Source organism: Vanessa tameamea, chromosome 16, assembly GCF_037043105.1.
Source record: "Vanessa tameamea isolate UH-Manoa-2023 chromosome 16, ilVanTame1 primary haplotype, whole genome shotgun sequence".
In the NCBI taxonomy this organism is placed as follows: Eukaryota; Metazoa; Arthropoda; class Insecta; order Lepidoptera; family Nymphalidae; genus Vanessa; species Vanessa tameamea.
The window spans coordinates 8,911,869-8,936,612 of NC_087324.1; the positions used below are offsets into that span (position 1 = coordinate 8,911,869).

The 24,744-nt window shown below is 29.8% G+C and overlaps 2 protein-coding genes across 5 annotated transcripts in view; both read right to left on the minus strand.

Annotated features, from left to right (window-relative positions):
• LOC113403058 (supervillin-like) overlaps positions 1–2,071 on the minus strand; it is a 182,131-nt gene extending 180,060 nt beyond the window's left edge. The window contains exon 1 of the mRNA XM_026643491.2: positions 1,817–2,071. The gene's annotated coding sequence lies outside the window, so the exon portion shown is untranslated. The remainder of the gene's footprint in view (positions 1–1,816) is intronic.
• A 1,296-nt stretch (positions 2,072–3,367) lies between these two features.
• LOC113403060 (MATH and LRR domain-containing protein PFE0570w-like) overlaps positions 3,368–24,744 on the minus strand; it is a 107,846-nt gene continuing 86,469 nt past the window's right edge. Inside the window, exons 1-4 of one of the 4 annotated variants that reach the window (XM_064217244.1) lie at positions 10,334–10,586; positions 6,747–9,755; positions 5,432–6,542; positions 4,458–5,229 (exon numbers count right to left, since the gene is read on the minus strand). In XM_064217244.1, coding sequence (XP_064073314.1) covers positions 5,066–5,229; positions 5,432–6,542; positions 6,747–9,755; positions 10,334–10,390 — 4,341 coding nt within the window. In that variant the 5' untranslated portion in view covers positions 10,391–10,586 and the 3' untranslated portion in view covers positions 4,458–5,065. Of the gene's footprint in view, positions 3,604–4,457; positions 5,230–5,431; positions 9,756–10,333; positions 10,587–24,744 lie in introns of those variants that run through there. The other 3 variants (XM_026643504.2, XM_026643502.2, XM_026643503.2) reach the window with 3 other exon arrangements.

Here is a 24,744-nt window from a genome sequence, read left to right on the forward strand (position 1 = left end):
GCGAAATATATGAATACCAGTGTTTAGAAAACTGAGACATTTAACGGAAACAGTGATTATTGCCTAGCACAGAATCACAGTTACATATGGCTCGTTGGTTGTTGTGATTGTTGCATTGAATATAGCAATCATGTGCATTCTTGTGTATTATTTTTTAAACACCTTTTAAAATAAACTTCATTTTTATTACTTTGCATATCAAAAACCAATACTAAAGTATTTGAAAAGGCAACTTTATGATAATGCTACTTTTGGTAATTTCAGTATGTTTTACAATTAAATTACACTTTGCAGGTCACCCTTATTGGATCAAATTATTATTCTGACTTCGTTACTTAAGACTTTCTGGACTCTACGTTGTAAAAAATTGAATTTTTTTTGAATTTCCTCAAATGTCTATATATCAAAAGATATAAAGACAAAAACAATAATAAAACTGTGAGACAAATTATTTATTACTGTTCTTATCGAATTGGAAAAGCACCATTTTTATTCTGAAAATTATTTAAATATTAGAAAAATGTTTATTGTAAATATAAAGCTTTATGTTAATATCAAAAATAAATTATAAACACTGGACATCTTATTTGAAATATAATTTAAAAAAAAAATCATTTTAAATATATAGTACTCAATGATGATTCACTTTTATGTAACATCCATGTAGGATGTTATCCTGATTGTAACAAGTTTGGCCTTAAGGTCCAGGAAGATATTTTATGAATGGCTACTAAAAATAGCATGAGTTTCTTTGCCCAATTAGATGATGGTCCAGATTTATTGCTTCCCATACGGTGAGATCATTTTTATGTTGTTTCAAATATCAAAACATGCTTTTTTAAATCATACTGTTAAATATTGTAATTTTACTGTTAAAAAAGATTTAGAAATTACAAACTAAATTAGTTGTTAAGTACTATCATATCTGTTTTGTACATATTTGATAAAAAATATTATTCAAATGAATAATAAAAAAATATATCTTATTATTGGATATTAATTGACATGTGTAGGTTTTAAAGAGATATTTCTTATTATCTGTATGTTAGACTTAAGGAATGATATGCATGTGAATAACAAAAAAATATGCATTAATGTGAATGTACTAATATAATTTGTCATCCTTCATTTAATACAATATAATATGTATTAAATTTTTAAGGCACAAAATGTAGCAAGAAACTTATTACTAACCTTATATATGTTAGGATATTTTAATTGATTCTATTTTATTAATTGCAATATAATATAATACAGAAAAATATTTTGCTTGAAACATGATTTATGATATATATAGTAACTAAACTTTTGTAATAAAGTTTTAATAAGTCTAGAAAAAAAACCTATACTTGTATTAACTTCGAATTTATATTTTGTGAGTAATATTTACCAATACATGACAATTTTATATTAAAATTTCAAATGTATATATACTATAAACAAGAACGATTTGTTGCTGAGTCATATTTAATAATTTAAATAGTTGTTTGAAAAACTCTTAACATAGATTTTTTCCCTCTATACTTTAGTATGTGTAACAAAAAGTGACCCAAAATACATAATTTAAAATTCTAATAACATGTTGCATGAGCATGACCAATTCACAAGACCAAAAAAACATACAAAGTTAGTTTTAAAATATTCGTATGAAGTCATACGATTTTGTAAATACAATACAATACGTGATAACGTCAATCAACTCGACATCTTACTTATCTGAACAAGGAATAAGCTTGTGAAATAAATAAAAATGCATTTTTTATAACATATAAGCAGTCTCGAATATTCGCAAATAATAAAAATATAAAACCGTTACCTTTTAAAAACCACAGCACTCGCAGGTTTCAGGAACAAAGTAGGTTGATGTTATGAACTCTACAGTAAAAATACACGTGCAATCTCACATAACAATGTCTGTATAACTCGAAATACTACAAATATACAACGGTTACTGTCGATAATTAACAACCAATGATAATGTATCGTTAATTCAAAAAATTAATAAAACCGTAAGCAAAAATATTTCACAGCATGTTACGCGACGCAACCATCGTCAGTTTTTCTTGTATTGGTATTGCATATTCTAAGACAGTTGTCAAGTTCAGTACAATGTTGCCAGTTTCTTGTATTTTTATTGAACATAATTAAATTATAATTTCCAAACAAATATTAATAACTCTAACATTCATTAGTATTGATTATAACTCTCAAAAAGATTTCTTAAAATAGCGTTTTCTTTGAAATAATAACTAAATAATATACATCATACTTTTAACGCCATCTATGTAAAATGATAGGTACTTCGTTCTTTAACCATACGCCAGTACAGCTGTCTTCCTAGTTAGTAAAATATAGTGTAGGTGTCTTTATAAATAATTACATATATTTTCAAAACACTGCTAGATATTGCAAGTACGAATGCAATGCAAAATACACATCATATTTAATTACTCAAATTAACAGTCCAGTGATAAATATCCAGTTTTCGTTAAAATAATATTCGAGTTGCAATTGAATAGGAAATTCTTAAAATGAAAGGTAATATTTTATTGGTTATATCATAATGAATACCGGAGAATAATGTTGCTAATATTCTTATCAATTAGTTTTACTTCGAAACTACTACTCACAAGTCGCGAGTCGCGTCTTGTGTATACAAATATTGCTTTCAATCATTGAAATGAATCATTTGAGAAACTACCAAATGTAACGTAAACTTGTATAAATTTATTGTGAATTAACGAATTTAATTATTGTGAAGTAAGTACCTAAAGTGACAAAATTTTCTGCGATACATTAACGGTTGATAGTTATTGTTTTCTCATATTATATATAATTTTACATAAAATTTCAAGAATGTTTTAATTAAAAATTATATTAATAACTAACCTTACAATGAGTATCGCATCTTTTTATTTATATCTAAATTTACATAAAACTATTATATTTTTAGTATTCTACCTATGGATATCGCCCAAATTATGCTTCATAAACCAAGTATAGATCAAAGTAATCAATTAAAAATGTTTTGGCATGTGAATGTTTTATTCGAATATGGCCCATTCATACAACTTCTATCTTATTTGTCCATTGTTAGGTGATTTTATGTTAAATTTCTATTATTTTTAAATTTATTGTATCATTTTACTTCCATGGAATCAAATGATAATCAAATATGGAGAAGTAATTACTGAAACACCTTTTCGTATGATTTCCTATAAGTATTTATTGTTTACTACTGAGATTTTCCTAACAGTTTTTCTCTGTGAGTGTTTATAAATGTAATGTTTAGATATATTAGTAAATTAAATGAGCTATTATAGTTATGGATATATATGTATATTTAATAGAGAAATGAAACAACATATTAACTGAAACATTTTATTTGAATCATAACTTTTTTCATATAAATAACGCTCTTTTAGATCGTAACTGGAAGCCTCTACATAAAAGTAAGTAGTAATTACACATACAACGGTAGAATAAAGTACAATAATAGAGTAATAATTATACACAAATTAATTACAATAGCTTAGAAAATAATATCGGAGTAAACTCTTAAAATTGGCCGGGAGAGGACTTATCGTGGCAATTGATTTTCACCTAGAAAAAGACATTTTTCATTAATAATGTATATTTATTTACATTCGCAATTAATAATAGTTGTAAAAAGATTAACAAATATGAATTCATGCAACTACAATAAAAACATAAGGTAAAATTTCGGCCATTTTTGATTTCATTGAATACAATTTGATAGTTCAAATCAATTTGGAAGAGTTGTTAATTCTAAGAGCGGCTAATAACATTGTATTTAACACTTGGGCGAGAGTTATTTCTGCATCTCGACGTCAAAGATACGCTCCATTTCGCAAAGTTTGCATCGAATTCACGTCATATTCTTGGATAAGTTACTTCTTTAAAGAATTTCCTAATGTTTATTTTAATTTTGATCTTAATTTTGATTTTCAATAATATTAATAAAAATAAAAGAAAATACTTCTGAGGTCATATATTGTCATTTAAGCTCATAATGTGTTTTATTTTAATTATTAAACTCCGATCTAAACGTGAACGCTTTCGATGATAAGCATCGATACTTTGTCAATATTAGGCAGTAAAAAAAACTTAATTATAAAATCAAAATAGAGGTACCGCTTGGATTAAATTACAATACGACGATTGTGAAATTATAACATAATCTCAACATAGCGACACAATAATAGTAAATAACGTTAAAGTATATATATGTGAGTATATAAGACAAAAGATAAGAAATTATATAATTTAAAACAAAACCAAGTTCAAGTGCATTCATTATTAAGTTTTGTTTACAATTTAAAATGTATTTCATACATAATGCAATATATAAAATACCTACACGAATACAATTGTATATATTTAATAAAAAATGAAAATGTAAAATAAAAGTACTTAACTAAAATACATGATCAAATAAACTTGGTTATAAAATATTTAAAAAGTTAAATAGGTAAGAAGTTTTCGTTGTAACTTTCATTTATACAATAAGACAAGTAATGTATTTCAATATATTAATCGAATCGTTATTCTTAACTAAATAACATTGGGCCAGCAGTGGGGTGTTTATGGTTTGTTATTTTACCTTTATATTAATAAAATCTAAAAACACAACGACATTACGAACATAATTAACATGCAAACAGGTAAGTCATGCATAATTACTTACGAAAGTAAAAAATAACATATAATCTTCATTCGCTGTGGTCATATTTGGCACACATTTAAGGTAATTTTTAATTTAAATAAGCACAAAAAGTTAAAATATAAAATCACAGTATAAAATCGTATTAAATAATATAATATAATATATTAATGTCAACCACGATTCTTTTTACAATATAATAAAACCTTTTTTCAATGAATTACTTTATTAATACTTATTACAAATTTCGAAAAAAAAAAGATTTTCATTATTCTATTCCAGGTTTGAATTTGTGTGCCTAAGAAGTTCGTTTTATATAATACTTAAAACGTAACTATGGTACATAACATTCTTAGAGTTAATACGTTATAGCGTCTAAAATCAAATTATAAGCATAGCGATGATTGTGATCATTGCCAACAGCAAGCCGAGCAGCGTCAACCAATCCAGGTCTGCCAGGTGCTGCGAGAACATTAAGGTGTAGGAACAAGCTAACATCAACGTGCCTGAGTCGTGCCAATTGCGCTTTGACTTCGTATTATCGCCTGCCGAAATAACAGAGATAAGACAAACTATAAAAATAAAATAGATCTACATTCCAAAATAAGTTAGATATAAATATATGGTTAAAACACTTAAAACAATCATTCGATATGATGAACATAAAATGAATCGGACAAAACATCGAGCGGGATGCAAATGATCAAAGTGAAATCCAAACACCGTGCATGATAAGAGACCACGTACCTTTGTTTTCGTTTTGTGAATTATTGTTTTGCCTCTTAGCTCTCCATGGGACTACGGTAGTTGGCAGTGTATTGTTACTTTGACTAGTACTTTCATCTACAGAAAATCTCCGCAAATTTTGACTCATTGTCTTTACAAGATTCGGAGAGTTTAAATTATTGCGTTCTCTTTTGTCATTATTATTATGACTGTCATTATTATTGGATTGTGTCTCTTTGTTAAAATCGAGTTTAAATATCGTTGCAAGTTCTTCTGAAGAATTATACTCAGTTGAATCGGCTGTATCTTTTTTATTTTCTATATCATCTTCGTATATAGATAAACTAATAGATGCTCTATTAGATGAATCTATGTGACTTTCTTTTGTTGCAACTTCGTTTGAAGCTTCGCTACACTTTGTAGTTATTAATTCATTGGCTTGAGGCTGATTATTTTCAACTTTTGAGGATTTTGAAACAAAAAGTTTTTCATTGACCTCAGCTATTCCCGCTATTAAATCAGATATCCCATCCTTTAATTCTTTAAATGCCTTTATTTCATTTAGCTCTTTCACTTTATCGTCAGTATTCAAAAATGGATTGAGAGAATTGAATCGCGGCGGAGACCTGTTTTCCCGACCCTCAAACGTAGTGTCAGATACGATCATTTCATTTTGTGTTATTTGAGGTACAATGTCGGGAATAACACTATTTTCAACTGATAATGTAGATGTCTCTATTTCTTCAAATGTTTTATTTAAATTGTCTTTATTACAGACTGTTGAACTTTCATTTTTAAGCTGAACTTCCTTATCAAAAGTACATTTTAACTGGTCTTCAACTTTATTCAATTGATCTGATATTAATAGTAAACTATCTTCAGTTTTTTTTGCTTTAGAGTGTTCGTCAGTATCTAAGGTTTGCGGTGATTTTTCCGTATTTTGATTTAATTCATTTATAGAATTTGCACATGTTTTAGCAGTTAAGCCGTTCAAAAAATTTGTTCTACTATCTGATATTCTATTCTGAATGTCTGATATCTCACTCTTGTTTCGATTTTTATCTAATTCAGCTAAAGCGACTCCTAACTTATTACTAGTATCCATAGCTTCTTGCGCTAACATACTTAGAACCTGTTGAAATTCATCTTTTGATGACCGTTTAGATGTTTGTGGTGATCGATTTGATGGGGATGAACTTTTTGATTTATCACATGATGGTGGTTTAGCAAGACATATATCGTCGTTATAAATGAATGAGTCATCTTTTGCGAAATGATGTGAAGGTGTGTGGGTGCTATTGGCAAATAAATTGACAGTATTATGTCGCTGTTTTACCTTATTTCGAGGACAGTATTCCTTTTGGTTATCATTTTTTTCAAATGTATCACGAAGCCTCTTCATGACATCACTATTACTATGTGTTTTTTGTAATGACGGCATCTTACTAATGTTCAAAGCGTCGTCTATTTCTTTTTGTATCATAGTAAAGATATTCGCTGAAAGAGATCTCACAGCTCGTTTCTTTTTAATATTAGCAGCTGAATCTTTTGCATAGGGAAATTCAGCATAACTATTGTTATTAACATAGCCATTATAATTTTCCCCGTTAAAGAGAGATGAATGTCTACTATCTTTTCTTAAACTTCGGTAAGCTAAATCATCAGCGACAATATCAGGTGACCTCTTTGGCACAAAACGAGATCGTCCTTTATTTTCGGGTGTAGCATGTAAGTAATCACTTTGTGGAGCTGGCGAAATAGGACCTACAGGTATACCGAATGGTGGTTGTGGTTCAACAGTTTTGAGTCGATTATTCGTTTGTTTAATGTTTCTGTAAACAACATCATCAAATACTATATCTGGTTCATTACGTTCTGATTGCTTGTCGTCATCTGATGCATAGGGAACATAGACAGGCGAAGCCAACATATAACTTATTTGAGCCTGTGTATCTTTGTGATTTGGCTTTTCTTTGTTTGAAAAGGAATTCATTCTGCGAAAAGCCATATCATCTTGTAATTTATCAGGTAAGGTTGATCTTCTCGATATTCGCCTAAGTGGCGTCGAAGGTTGACTTCTCAATTGTATATCATCATCGTTACCATTCCAGTCATTTAAATGGTCATAAAATTTAGGTGTCATTAACTCTCGCCGCTCAGCTCTATCTAATAAATCTTCATCACCTAAGCCCAAACTATTATAAATTGCCTCCAATTCATTGAGTGCGTCATCAAGGTTAGTAGATTTTCGTCTTTCTGAACTTTTTTCATCATCTGATGGCATTTGGTATGTTCCCGAAACATAAGTATCTGATTTGTGACGAATGTGTGTTTTTGGAGGTGGAGAGACAGTTTTTTGTGGCTCTACAGTAGTCGATCTTTTATACTCAGTTGTTGCTTTCCATACTCTAGCACCATCTATAATATCAATAGATTTACTTTTATTTAAACTATCAGCACTTTCAGTATTATCTCTAATTTTATTCCATGTTGACTTTTTTTGATCTGGATAAGATTTATTAATTTGAGAAGAATTTGTATATTCACTGCTGCTTCTTGAATTCGCAAATATATTTTGTTGTTTTCTCTGTCTTTCTGCGTCATCAATTTTTTTCCAAAATTCTGAAGCATTTCTTGGTCTTTGAATATTTTTTTCATTAGCATTAACTGATACTTGAGAATCGCTAAGGTATTGGTTTTGTAAACCGTTTAAAGTATTTTTAATACTTATTGGCCTACGTGATCTTGGGCTTTGATCGGCATAGTATAAATAATCTTGTCTTAATTGAACAGCTTCAGGTTTTACAACACTGGTTTGATTTATCTGTTTTCTCCATGGAGGACTATTAACAAAAGAACCATAATGATTGGGTTCAGCTGACACCGATGCTGGTCTTCGGGGCTGCTCGTTTTTAACCATATAGTTCTGAATATTTTCATTATTTTGAATAGCTATATGATCTTCAGAATTCGATATAGGACGTCGCAACCCGTTGAGACCGTAACCAACTAATCTTTCTTGACTTCGTCTCATTATTCTTTCAAAGTCATTATTAGGAACACCATGTTTCACATTATAATTAGTTCTTCTATCGGCCACAGTGGAATTATTATCATAATACATCGACAAAGGTGTTACTACTTTTCGATGCATATCACGAGGAGGTGGCACCGGCGGTGCTTTTTCTTCTTTTGTAATATTAGTAACGTTTCCTAATCGAAATTTTACACACATAATATTTTCAGGAGTTTCATATTGGTTTGATACACTACTCTCTCTGTTATTGTTAAGGTATAATGATCCTCGATTAGTGTTATTATTTGGATATTGTATGGAATAATTAATACGCTCATTGTTAACTTTAGCGTTAAAGTTAATGGATGATGGGTAACTTTGTGTAGATGGGAAAGATGATACTGATTCAGATTTTAGTGAACGCCTATTAATATCATTTATAGCTAATGGTTCTGAAGCTATTTTGGACGTCGTATCTCGTTTACACGTTCCATAGCCACTGCTCTGACTTGTCGGCGTCCTTGTCAACATTTCAACTTCCGCTTTTGTATAGCCCTGTTGAAGTAATTCTGCTTCCTTATTTAACAGATTTTCTTCATCGCGTGACAATCTCTTAATATATCTTTCGTTACGAGCGCTTCGAGATCTTTTATTTAGAGAACTGTCTCGTGATCTCATCAGAGAATCATCACTTCGAAATCTAATCATAGAAGAAGAATTAGAAGAGGAATTTAATGTTTCTTCATCACTGCTTGATTCTCCTCTCATGCTGTTTCTCAAAGCTTCTACGCGCGCTTTCAGTCTGGTTTTCCTCTTTTTACGTGAAGGTGTCTCCAATATTCCCTTTCCGGCTCTTGAAATATTATCTTTAATTTGCATCGATTCTTTTGAAGCACTGTATGTTTCTTGCTTATCTTTGTATTTGATAAATCCAGCTGATGGATCAGAGAGAACTCCATCGTCATTAGTATCTCGTATATTAGAGTTAGCTAAACTTTGAGCGCGTCTGCCATCTCTAATTACTATGTGATCAAAGTTATTGACTGCAGGAGTGCGTTTTTTCTTTTTACTTTTCTTTTTCGAAGGAGAACGAGTACCACCTTCGTCGGTTTGTGATGATGAACCACTTTCTTCATCTTTCTTTTTTCTTCTAAAAAGTTTTCCAATGGACCATTTTTTGTCCTTTTTCGTTCGTTCGACATCGATTTCAGTTTGAATTGGTCGGTCTAATTGACGCTGGACGGAAGCATAATCTTCATTATAGGGCCTATAAGATGCTGCGGATGCTCCAGTGATGTCGCGATGAGGAACAGGTGGAGAATTGACAGTCTGAAATTGAAAAAAATAATAGTCAAATGTTTATATTTTTATATAAATGTACGTTATCTTCTAGATATGTACTCCTCGTGCTTGTTGTCAAATTAAGGAAGTCTTTAAGATAGGAAGACTTCAAGTGAATTGAGATAATAGGGTCGGGGGTTCAAAGTCGCGTTATTATATATGACTGTATAGAAAACATTTTAGCACATACAATTGCAGTCAACATGTGAGCATGTGTATTATTTTTTATATAATATATAATTAGAAATGTAATTAGAATTTCGATGTTAGCAATTGCCAGGTTACACAATAGTATAATATATATTAAATCAGAGATTTAAATAACAATTAACACTGCAGAGTCTTCAATCGTAAGAACACTAATTAAAAACATAATAAAGAGTTTAGTAACCTGCAAATGATTCCCAAATGTTTAAAATTAAATTTAAAATACCCCAAAACCAATCTAAGATTCAACAAACAGTGCGTAACGGTTACAAAAAATCGCAAACACCATTTATTTATTTCTGTACATTTTATAGATTAAAAAAAATCAAACGGTTTCTGTTATTTTATACAAAACTTACAGGTAAAAAAGAAGCGAAGTAGTTATTATTAGTACCGACTTCAAGAATAGCTACCATGTTTAAATCATAAACACTTATTTAAAATACATTCACACCCACATGGCTTTTGGCACGAAAACGGCACAGATATTTTATAGAACTTTATACTATCATTTATTATGATTCTGAAAGCTAGACCATTTTATTAAATATAATAATTACACATGACATATATTTATATCTTTATTTCGTACTTGGTACATTATTTGAGCTTTAACGAAAAATGTTTTATGTGCAATATTAATATTTTTTATTTTACACGGTATTTACAGTTATTCACAATTGTTTCGTATCACATTTTTTTAAACAATAATTTTAAAATTATGTATTTGAAATGAGTATATTGTACGAATTTAAAAAATATTAGTTGTATTGTATTGTATCACAACAACAATCGAGATCTCAGATGCTGACGCGAGACGCGTGCGCGCCGATTCGCGCTCTACGCGGTAACTCCTGATTATTTCAGGCAGCTGAATCGAAAGACCGTTTATACCCATACGACATGATTTAGATGTACTTTTATTGTTATATACTTGGAAAACTAAGGGTAAACGTTTGAATAACAGATAAGTTGGTGGAATCATAAAGCTTGAATGTATGTTCTTAATACAACGTTAACGAAATATCTGAAGATGTAAACGGTCCTACATTTTATATCGTTACCTATAATAAAACATCTAGCCCGATGTTCTACAAATATAGTTATTTTTAAATATAGAACATATTATTTTTTAACCAATGCAATCTTGTAAAGCAACATTCGGAATTTATTTGACAAACCAGTTTAGATGTGTTTTTTTAGTAAAGTCAATGTTTACGAAAATAAACCGTGATTTACACGGAGAGCTGATGTTATTTGAGTCGGTAAATAAAATAGCAATTTAATTATATAAATAGTTTAAAGACATCTTGATAAATGTTGGTTTAGCAGCTCTATTCGTCTTATCGGTTTAACGTAATAAGTTAAGAATTAATTAAAGTTTACTTTGTATAATATATTAAACTGACATCGAATGTTTCAAATGTAACATTTTGTTTACTTCTGTTGATAATAAAAATCATTTCATTTTAAAGTGATTTATACGTGCTATATTTTTTTAAATAATTCTCTATGTTTTATTTTAATTATTTTGATAATTGGTCTTACTTATAATTATTTTATGTTTTTATTTATTTTTCCATGTTTTTTAGTATATAGTAAACATCTGGAAAATGTTCTTAAAAATATTAGACTTTCCAAAATAGAATCAATTCTACATGTAAAAAAAATCTAATAAAAAGCAAAGGTATTCTGTCTGACTCGCGAGAGTTTTCGAAGTCCAAATATATCGCATGAGTCAAGTTCAATCCCTACAGTTTAGTATCGTATTATACATACAAGTAGAATATATCGATGGTAACGGGAACACGCGTGTATTGTGTATACTCCTTAAATGTGTAAGTAATCAATTTAACACATGTTTTATTTGGTGACGAGAATTGTCATTTGAATAGAATTTAGTCCAATGGTTACGTTTTATTTTATGAAAAGGATATTTTAGTGAATGTTATGAAAAAAATATTGTCAATTAAATCTAAAAAAAGGCATTAACCTCAATACAGTGACTTCACAATGAAATATGTGACATTTCATCCTCAATCTAAAGAAGTCGTAGAACTCAGATATTTCAAACAAAAAAAACCATAAGTGTATTAAAAGTTATATTTTTTTTTATATCATATACAAAAATCATTATAAACGAAATAACCTATTACAATTATAACCTCAAACTTTTTAATTTAATAAATAAAGTCTCGACCACAATCTTTAATTTCGTTGTTTAAAACATATTCGATGTGATTCAATTTAATTAAACAGATTCAAAATATACATATTGTGTCTCATTGTTTTAATATGATAACAAAATTATTATCAATGGATCGAGCAATTAATCTGTTTTATAAATTACCTACAGATTAAATACCTCAATAATTACATTTTATAGGTAGGTACTTTTTATTGTTAATTAATAAATTAAATTTCCGAAGTTACTTGATATAATAAAATCACGTAGTTTTTTTTATTTGCTACTCAATAAGTTTAAACCTATTATTATTCATAATTATCTAATAGACAAGGCAAATAATTAAGAAAATGTTATAAATAGGTAGCAGGTATTTGTGGATTTTCATGCCGGTCATACAATATTTAATTGTAAACACATAATATAATACATAGCTGTATTTGTCATAATCGATTTAGAAGTTTAATTACCGAGTGTCTTACTGTTAATTAGTATAGTATTAACATTTTGGACCTCATAAAATCATTATGCCAATTGTATGTACCAACTAAGAACCTACATATATACATTTTGATTGGCTGATGATATACAATTATTCATAATAACAATTATATTTATTATATTATTTTCCAGCATATTTCTATAAAGTAATAATAATCTTTTTAGCACGCTAGTCATAAGGAACTCTTTGTTATCACAACGTTTGCCTATCAAAGGAGTCGTAACGGAATATACCTTCCCAGGAAAGGGTCGTTTTAGGAGTACCCCGATTTTTTGCTCAGCGTGAATTTGACATCCGCCGTTAAATGTTGTAGTTTAGGTACTTTGTAAAATGCCGTACTGTAAACACCGGACAGAGTGTGTAACTGGTGTTCGGTGAAGGGATGCGATCTGTTTTAACGAAAGAAGTAATTCTAGCAATATCTGTAAGTGGTACAGTTGATCTTTTGCGTACGACTCAGGTGCAGGGTTTATATACTAGAGAACGGATATATATTTTTTTCTATATTTTTCCCAAGACTTCCTTTGATTAGATATAACACTTTATGCGTTCTTTTCAAACTGAATTTTGTGTTTCAATAATATTTGTTTTTAAAACATCAACGTAATAATCATTTTGTCGAGAATTTATAAGTGCCAGCCCACCCACGTTGTGGTATTACCGACTCATTAATACATTTTTACGAGACGAAGAAATGTGTCGCTTTTACATTCTATTATAAAATATTTAACTACCCAACAATGTATCTCACAAACTTTTTCTTTTCACAAACTGCCAAAGTAGTTTTTCCACCAGAAGTTCGGTCCACGTATAAAAATCCATTAATTATCCTAAGCAACAATGCCGAGCATCATATATCTTTATTTTTAAACTAGAAGGGAACAACTTCCGTTTTCTTTGATAATCTGTTACCGAACGAGAGCAGTTTTAAAATGTCAAGCGTGTTTATGAGTTTGGCGATACGTGACAGGACCGTCTTAGCGTGACAACTATACGCATCCGGTGTGAAACACGCCTTATTTATTACTGTTTTACGGTTATACGATTGATATGAGAACTCTATCTAGCTTGACTTTTAAAAATGTTAGCAGCTTATGAGCGCATATTTATAGCTCAAGTATTCAATTTACGAGAAGCGAATTGGTGGTTAGACAATGTGCATCCAAGTCGTCTCGAATCTAATCATGGACCGATAAGATCTTCAGTTCTTATAAAAATATACTTAAAAATTAAAACACGACTAAGAAAGAAATCGCTCTCAGATAAGTGAAAAGCAATACACTGTACGACGTCTTAAGTTCGTCGTATTAAATTTAGTTTAACGCTACATAACATATAGCGATATTAATGTCAAGACACTTCCAGTTCGCGAAAGGTAGTTTAAAAGACATGCGGGAAGAACTCGTTGTTTATTTGATTAAATCGAAGAAGTTTCGATATTTAAAAAACTCTTCTCTTAATAATTCTTCGATGGTAATGCAGTGGAGATACGGTAATAAGCTGATTATTCTTAACAGAATACCTTCTTTACCTGGCAGTATTTATGCCTTATTGTTTTTACTAGATTTGATTATATGTGTTGCTATTCTACGACTTGGTTGGTAGATTTTGTTTGTTACATACGGGTACATAACGCATTGCAGCACACGAAGACATTATTCATCATTAGGCCGTCATTTCCTAGTCAGTAGCGTTGTCATTACTGAGACGTTTGTGCAATGTCTTTGTAAACGCTTTCGTAGTTTCGTTCGATATCATTCTAGCTTACGTAAAACAGTAAGTAATAGTCCAAATGACTAGACATTGTAATTTACTATTATTATTATTTTTATCTAATGTTAAACATTCCTTAATAGATTTAGTCATTTTACTCAAACGAAATTAAATAAATTTCGAACGGGTAGCTTCATATTTCATTTATCTTGTTAAATGACGATTTAAAGGAGCTTATAAAATATCACTCGATAAAAGTATATTTTGAATTTAATGTTTTACAGTTATGTAATTCTTAAAACGATTTCGAATGTACTCTAATGCTAATTTGGGTAGCAATACCTTTACCATATGTGAATTCACTTATCCCGAACAACTAAAACTATATTTCTAACAATTCTTTACTTATAATATGTTATAGCTGTATGTAATTTAGGAAGGATAAGGTTTTACAACAGTTACTTTCTAAGCTTATATTTTTTTGCTAAATGCCAAATATTACGATTGCGGACCACATAAACCACATTATTACACGTAAACAGTTTGTGATTCTGTGTTATAACTACCGAAATAACTGAGTACTAAACGAAGACTATACATAACCTATTTCAGCTCGTGTCGTAGGCTTGATATATCACGAATGTTAAATATGTCTTGGAATAAATCAAACACTTTGACTGGCAATAAATTTTAATATATTTTTGACAAATCGTTAATAAAATCTATGAACTAATTCTGTCTCATTTTTAGTTGAATCGGTTTTATTTCGGAGTATTTTAGTCGGAATGTTAAAGTAGATAGTCGAAAATGTATTGCTATTATTCGAATGAAACATACATCTTAAATTTTACAATTATATACTTAAAAAATAAAGCATTATATAAATTTAATTGAATGATAACTGAACTCTATTTTTTTAAGTATATTTGACGGTCTCGTGTTGCTACATCTAAAAATTAACAATAAGTCTAATTCAAATTTATCTAACAATTTAATCCGGATCGTATTATTTTTGTCTCGAAATCATAAAATACACTTAATATTTAATACTTTTAATTATTTATTTTATGGCAAGCCAATTAATAGGAATTTACATTTTGACAGCATGTTATATATTTGTCAATTATGAAAGTGTTCAAACTCTATATAAGAAATCTGGTAGTATGTGGTCGTCCATAGAGATTCGTACTATAAGAAATGTTTATTTATACGTTTTATCTTATCTACACTGCTTAATAAGTATCCATTACAATAAGTCTATGGATCGAAAACTATTGGTAACGAGTTAATAATCCCTTGTTCCTACACTGACTCACTCACAACACGAGCTGAAACAAATCAAAATAAAGTATTGCTGTCTGGTGCTAATTAGGTGTTGAGGGGTTGTTACTTTAGTAGTAACTGCTTTCAAAAACTCTCACACCAAAACTTTTCTATTCAAAGGCATTTTTATAAAAAATCACGTGTTTTAAAAATACATATATTTATTATTAATGATTGCATAAATGTTAGTTGAGACTGAATACTTAGGAAGATTTATAGTAAGGTTTATACTTTATACCTTATATTAAATCAGGGTCTAACTGACCTAGATTTTCAAGTTTCCATTTTAGTACTTATTCTTATAATCTTACATTGAAGACCTTGAAGGTCAATTATAGTAAGTCGGCTATGACCTATTAAGGTTTAACCAGAACATGTTGACTTTAATATATATTACAGGAAAATAACAGAATATATTGTATACTTGAAGAACGCTTAGAAAAAATATACTAAAGTGAGGCCGAATAACACGTAGGAAAAATTGTATAAAATCTTTTGTGTTGGAATCTTTTCACTGAAACGTGACATTGAAATCCGATATTGAAATTTTATTTCGCAGTTAAATAAAATATGTTTTATTACGATAAAAGTTTTAAAAATCGAGTATTCCAAAATGAGTACTTTTCGATCTTCGAATAAAAAATATACACACATATTTAAAAATGGAAGTGTGTAATTCTATACAGATGCGTGTGTAGTGAAGGGAAGCGAGTATTTAACTAGATTATCTAAAAGAAAAAGACTAAAATGTTGTTCTGTGAGTCTTTGAAAGATTTTTTTGCGTTCAAAAAAAGAATTACTTTTCTTGAGCAATGGAAATAAACTTCCTGCTTCTCGTTCGGTCTAGATGTCGGAAATTACTGTTTTTTTGTATAAAGATAGAACAAATTACTAACGAACAATACTTTCTTAAATAGACACATCTGAGAAAATATTGTTCATTTCTTATATGTATTAAACCAATACTCTAAAGCTATGTCAAAAAGAAATTGGACATTTTAGCATGTTTTTCATGTTCAAATAGCTAAGAACGTTGTTGATCTATTTAGGTTAGCTTATCAGGCTGTATACCGTAATACTTTGGTTCAAATTTTAATATTTAATTAAAATATCTAAACACGCCTTAATAAAATCTTTAATACCAATTACGGTCGTTTACCTTTATTAATGCTTCAAAAATATAAAAGATTTTTTTTTTCTTAATATATGGATTAATCAGTAATTACTTTATTCTCTCGTGTTGTAGTAAATAATGTGCAGAGATAAAAATTCAACAGTTTTATTAAATGTATAGATTTCTCTATAATTAAATTACTCTGTGATGCTGTTTAGGATTAAAACATACCCACGTGTGCATTATGATGTCAGAGGATATGACGTCCTTGCCCATCCGATAGCCGGGAGTTCGACAAATAAAATACTACACTTCCCCTCCATTACGTGCAAGCTGGATTTAAACTGTGTGGGATTATTTTATTATAAATAAACAGTTGCAATGATGCGTTGTGTTGAAATTTCTTGTATGCTATTAATAGCATCATGGAAGTTTCCATGGGTTTCAGCATTTGAATACCCACATTTTAAAGTAAGGCTTTTTCATAGCGGTATTTAAGTTTATTATATACCTAATCCTTCTTTAGTTAAATAAGTTAATATTTTATCTTGCTATTCAATTATATTAAAAAAAAAGTCAAAGTAAAGTTAAAGCCCGACTGCTGAGCTAAAGCCTCCTCTACTTTTGAGGAGAAGGCTTGGAAATATATTTTTTGTTTGTTAGCAGATTTACATTTAACACATGCAGGTTTACTCCCGATGTTTTCTTTCATTGCCGAGCATCAGATATACCTACTTACACACAAATTGATAAATTAAGTAGTGGTACCTGAACCCGCAACCATCGGTTAAAATTGACGAGTTCTAAGCACAGAGCCAGCACGGATCAACAATACTAAGTAGTTTTGTTTGGTAGATGGCGAAGAATATAATAATTGAAGGGTAGTAGGTAGGTAGGTAGGTACCTACTTAGACGAGCATGCACAAAGCTACCAAGATATAACTTGAGACAAAAATCACAAAAAAATCTTGTAAAATAAGTAAAGAGAAGCCGTAACCATATATGTGATAACCGCTAGCGTCATATCTTACACTCATACGGTCTGCTAATCCGTGGTAAACTAATGCAACGCTAAAAGAGACAGTGACGTGAGCTATGACGTTTCCGGCTGGCCATTTGGGTATGAGCGGATATCCAATATAAATATGCATGAAAGGAGCGCAAAAGCGACTCATACATTCGAATAGAAATATTTATTCAGTAAAATAAATGACAAGACACGATAAAGTGCTTTTTGTTTTGTGAAATGGCATGCTCTTAAAATAGTTCACTGACATACGGTTTTCATAATTTGTTTTATGAATGTGTTTATTTTTAATATCAAGCTTACATGTCATACATCGATTTCTTCAGCAACGTCCAGATTCTTGGCAGTGAAACAGACTTCAATGCAGGGCAATAGGTTCAATTCCTAATAAAAAATAAGATATATCTGTTGTTTGAATATTTTTTTTTATATTTTTAACATAACACACGAAGGAAGAAATTACTTAATACATATTTTTTAAATATAGATTTTTTTTTCAGTTTTAATACGACAATCCTTTTTAAAGCTACAAACTAATAATAATTTAAAATAATGTTAATATGAATCAAGAGTTTTTTTCATAATTGAAAATTAATGAGTCCTTTTTTTACAAAGACCTTGAAAATAATAACTTATACTATAAGAACACGCGTATACAGCGGTACGGCAGTAATCTTTAGTTATCAAATATTAAACAATGGAGTGACGTATGACCTGACCCAGCTCGCTGCAGTCTCTGACAACAAACACTTGAGCATACCTTGAAACTGTCTCAAATATACTTTCTAATGATACTTATGAATAAAAATATTTTTTTAGCTTTGCCATTTAATAAATTTAAAATTAATTTATAAAAACATAGACATAGACAAGACGTATTATCGAGAGACCATAATATAGATTAAAGATGTTAAAAAAATGCGAAGTAGTATTCATTGATCTCCATGCAAGATAAATAGAAATTCAACAGAGTACTACCTACTGAGGTTTTAGTGATTATTCTCGGTAAAATTTAAATTTAATTAAATATATAATACCTATTTATTTAATTCAGGTAACATAATGTTAAAGAACATGGAACAATTTTCAAAGGTTGCTGCACATGTTAAACGAAACGCCAACTAAATGCTACTAGGAACCTCTTTTACTAGGAACCTCTAGGAAATTTCTTCTTAATGCACTAAATGAAACAATTAGCGAATCTTGCCATCGCGATGTAGAAATATCATGGAATTGTTACAGCGCCATCTAGCAGTCAAGAGTAATAATTAACTCATAAATAATATGTACAGATTCATGATTGAAATATATATATAGTATCACGAAAGTATGTGCTGAACTATGTCACTTTATTTGTTTGAAACTCGACTTAGGTTATAATATTTTAATCTCAAGCATTATATGATATTCCCGTCATTCGAATGAATTATGTCAGAAAGACAAACAGACTTATTTTCGTGTTTATAATATTAATATAGATTAAAAATTCATAGTCTAAATAAGTTTTATTTTTTATTTATTATGAATGATGACAACAGCTACGTTATTTATATGTGTATACTTTAAATGTTATAATAATACCGGTATTGTGATTTTGAGCATATTCTCATAGCTCTCTTGTTAGATTTTACTAAGAGTTATAAATACTACTGCAAATCCTTTTTAGACGAAAAGTCTGTTAATCAAAATAAAATCGAAACAAGGTAAGTGCATTAACCGTCTCGGTATTCGTATTCGCGTAGCAAGGATCGTTCCCAAGTCACATTCGAGTTAAAATGAACGAATGAAAAATTTAAATCATTCTAATAATCCGAATAGCAAAGCTTTAAGCAGAGTGCTATGGAAATAGCTAATATTTTTATTTTTCTGAAGATCGATGCGGAGCTTACGAGCTTTCAATATTGATATAAGTATATAGAATACATTTAGTTATTGAAAGCTTATTTAAAAACTAAGTTTTATTCTATATATTAGGATGAATTATTTATCATTCATAATATTACATTTATAATTATAATTTTATGACAATTTTTCAGTCTCATTAATATATATATATATAGATAATTTGGCATATTTTTATTTTTCCTATAGCTAGTGATAATAAGAACTCGATAAATTGACTACTCAATGTATAATTTATATTTTTTATTTGTACTGTATTGACACAAATAATTGGATTTAGGTATACGCCCAAGGGTATTAATTACTCTATGTAGTATAACAAATAATTCCTAAGTAGAATGTGTAGTGCATGTTCGAATGTACAAAACTGTAGAGCGACCGTTTGTTTGGAACTGTTTAAAAACTAAATCAACATTCGACAAACATATACGAGTAAAATCAAACAAAACCTTGTACAAGTTATTTAATTTATATGTTATTTAGTAGTTCGCGGAACAAATAAATTGAAAAGCAGATTGCTATTAAGATTTAATTAATTTCAATATTCTATTCTAAAATACAAATAAAAAATGGACAAACTATGTCTTCGGCAATGTGTTGATGAGAAATATATTACAAAGGAAATAATAAACATTAGGCGTGTGACGTCAAAGAACATACAATTTCATACAATGTAACACACGACTTCATCTCAGGTCACTGATCCCTGATAAAAACTAATGTTTTTTCTTAATGATTAAATGCTGTCAAAAGCGCTTAGTGTCTGATGAATAACAGTTAATTACGACTACGTATAAATGTTGTAAAGGTAACCTTTAAGCTTTTAAATTAGTTATTGAAAATTAAACGTTTATTTTTATGTACATTTAAAAGTACAACGCTGTGCAATGTGCAGTGCTATCGGAGCGTTTCTTTATAACAGTTAAGGAACCTATTCGATTCTCCCTTTGGTAATAAAATAAGGAATAGCAAAATGATTACTATATGATCAATGTATATGAACACCATCGTTCACATGGTGTATTTGCTATAAACAGTCTGTTTTTAAAAATAATAATTATTATAACATTATTTCAGATTTCAGATTTTTCCGATACATAAAACTGTGTAAGTTAAGATAATAATACTATTTACAAAACAAAGCTAAACTTAATACGCTAAATTACAGTTACAAATTCTAGAAACGATTTTTAGTAATATCTATAAAGTCCGGCTTTATGAAATGTCCTAATAACGTAAAGTAGGACATTAGGGACGTGACAATGTTCCAGAGTGACCCGGGATCGTAATTCCTGAATGTTCCGAATAACTAGGATTTTTAGTTTATAAATTCCAAACTCACGGTGGAAGTTGAGGTGAAAATGTATTTAGGTACTTTTGCGGAATCTTTGCATACATTTGGGCATCTATTATCTTGATAACTTATTCAGGTAACATGACGAGTCAAATATGCAATATGAGCTTACTTGAATAAAGAATATTTTGATTTGATTTAATTTGTAGATACCATCACTATATTATTTATAATGATATTTATTTGCAATATACTTTGCAATGGGCCGAATAACTAGTGCAAAACTGGACAAGCACCACGGAATTTTCATGTGTTAATGATGTCACGGTCACACAGGATACATAAATGTAATTGTATATGATTATTAGATGTGAATTGTTTTTGGTTGAAAAAGAGTAAATACTGAGTTTCATCTCGGTTCTTCTGTGTAGAATTAACATTCTGAATCGGTGGCAGCTTTATATTAAAATTTACTTACTTAAATAGGGTATATTTTTATTTTGTGTTGAATTTATGTTTATAATTGTTTTGTCTAACCGCATCGTGTCGGGGTAAAATTTGTCCTTATCACAGGATTGACGTCATGTTACATATGTAAATAATATGCCTACCAACATCCAAAGCAGCGTGGAATATGCTCCAAACCTCTTCAAAAGGAACTGAAGTCTTCGTAATGGGACATAAATACTCTATTACTTTACTTTTTATATTTTTATAAGAAATGCAATATTTAACATTAAGAAAGTTCATACACGCCAAACGTCTGTCAGGTGTAACGCGAACGAGTAGTAGCGTATGCAAGCGTTCTTCAGGATTGTTGAACTGCTTCGGGGCTATTTCAGTCTGTTAGTTTGCCACCCGACCTAGTATGCACTACCACTCGTTGGCACTTGACCTACTCGCTAACGAACGTACCATAACTCATATTATTTTATTATAAACGACCGTGACGTCACAGAGTTTAATTTATGATATAATTAAAGGATTTAATCAACATTGTTCAAAGTATTACTCTCTAAAAGTAATTCGTGTTTGAAGTTATGAATCACACAGTTAAACCTAATGTTGGGTAAACATTTTTTTATAATTTAAACCTACAAAAGTTTTTCGAGGCTACAAATGCTACAGCTAGGTCCATAGGCAAATATTCCTAATTTTATTATTGGGCAGGCATTTCATACCTACGTTCCTGCTATTGCGAAATAACGTAATGAAAATTCCATACATATTTACCTATCCTTATAAATATTTGTACTCTCGACTTTCGATTGTGGAATATGTTTTATTTTCCATCATATATTTTTAGTTTGGAAGATTTTGCAGACTGTCATGGGCGACTAATTTTATGCTACTTGTAATTTTAGTATTATTGCTACTTGTAGTTTAGTTACTATGCAATAACCATTCTACCATAAAAACTGACAAGAATAGCAACAATTACATCAGCCCCGTTCTTAACACAGAAAGCGACCGGTTGCAATAATTGTTCTGGCGAGTTAACTTCTCCCCGAAACCTCCTGGGGTGCCTCATTGATGTTCTAATACATGACCATCACGTGCGTGGTGACGGGATTCATTTGACCCTGATTTTGTTATCTGTAGCTTGCTATACATTTAAATTAACCTGCGTGTAGATAGCTCGACTAACTCATCACTACGTTTATATTAACTTGTGTATTAAAGCTTTATTTTTTTTTTAATAAGATGGTGCCCTCACTCAATTTCCGACATCTGCCAATTTTATGGGAGAGTATAGAATAGGAACTTAGTACGGGAATTTTTTTAACAAAAATTCCCAACCATATATTTCTTGACCTGAGGTTTGGACGCATGACCTCCGAGTCTGCGGGAATACAAGCTTTCAACTGAAATAACAAAAATCAGCCTTAAATTTATACTAACAAACATCACATTGATATTTTGATAGTATCGGGGTTATAATATAGTATTGACCTAAATTAGTGTTTCAACTTATTCACCTACACATAACACGGGCATCGCCCCAGAAACTGTTGAGAGATGGTGGTTAATATCTTAACACACACGAACCCACTAACGGTCTATATTTATAACACTATGTAATAATGAAAGGTCAATGCCTCTGTTTTTATCTAAAATACAATTTGATACACGAATCGTGATCAATAAATCAATTCTTGTTTTTATAAAGTAGGATTACGAGATGATAAGCTTTGTATCAATTTCGAAGCTGTCAGTTAATATTATAATATTAATATATGACGTATCGCATGAACAGTAGAAATCACTTTGAATTCTTTAATATCCATATAGTTAAGTTAGTATATGATGCTATATAGTCCAGGCAGAATTTCTCTTTGCAGCAAATATGACGTCAAATTTCTTGAAATTTAATCAGGCATAACATTAAATTAGTCCTTGTAATCAAACTATGTCAGTCCAGGAGGAGTCGTCGCATGATGAAGATTTTGAAAAACAAATTTTCGGATAATTACCCACTAATAATATATAAGCCAAAATAAAAAATACATATAAATATGAAAGATTTTTTTTATATTCTTCTTACAATAGTTAATAAAATCCTTAAGCGAGATTTAAAAATAATATTTTTCATACCTGTTCTTTAATTATTTAAGACATAATACAATTTAATATATATGAATAATTTGGGTAAAGAATAAAATATATCATTTTAAATTGTCCTTGTTTCATTATTTCATTAAATTTTATTCAAAAGTTATTCAACACAATAGTATTTCCATTTGTGTATATATTTCAGAAAAAATCGTATCTTAGCTGTAAATGTAACGTCGTGAGAAGCTGGACTGACAACCACGTTCATCGCAGTTCACAAAATCAAATCTTAGAAACAGAATAAAAATATTCTCTCAAAAAATATTCGTTTAATAAATAAAAAAAAAAATTAATAGTTTCGGCACAAATTTGTTTGCTTGCGTCCTTGTTCGTTTGTCTCTCAGACTAGAGCGTCTGTTACCGACCAACCAACTTCCTTTTACAAATCTCAATAATTGTTAATTGTTTAAACGTAGTGTAGTTTGCTATTCTCAAACGATCGATTGTTATCTGTCAGTCGTGTGTATAAAGTACGGAGGTACAAAGATCGATGTTATCATGATAAAAAAAACTAATTGGATTGCGCGTTGGTCATTGATCCGGACTCAGATGGCTTCGGTCAGTTACGTTCAATTGTTTCAATAGAAAATAAACAAGCGAGCGGGCCACGCTACGTTCGGCTATTTCCGAAACGATAAAACACTCAGTTTTATAGTTACACCTGCTTTTGTGTAAATGAAAGAGGTTGAACGTACATTGTGCTGTTTGCTTCTGAAATTGTTCTGTAGGAAATACTGGAATGTTGCAATATTGATAAATAAGTTGCTTATATCGGGATCGAGTTTCAAGCAATTGGTTCTTTATATTCTAATACAAGCTTCTGTTATTGTGCAATGCATTGAGAAATCTTATATAGTACTTTCACAGTACTACAGTTTGTTTATAATATATACATTTTATATGGTGATATGTTACTAAATGTGCGATGTTATTGTTATTGATTAGGATTACGAATAAGGAACATTATTATAAAAAATGTAAATCATCACGCAAATACAATTAGTAATTTTTGATATGTTTAAAAAAAAACTAAATCTGCCCCATAAATTACATCAAACTAAACAAATACGTTAGTATGGCTCATATTTTATTAAATA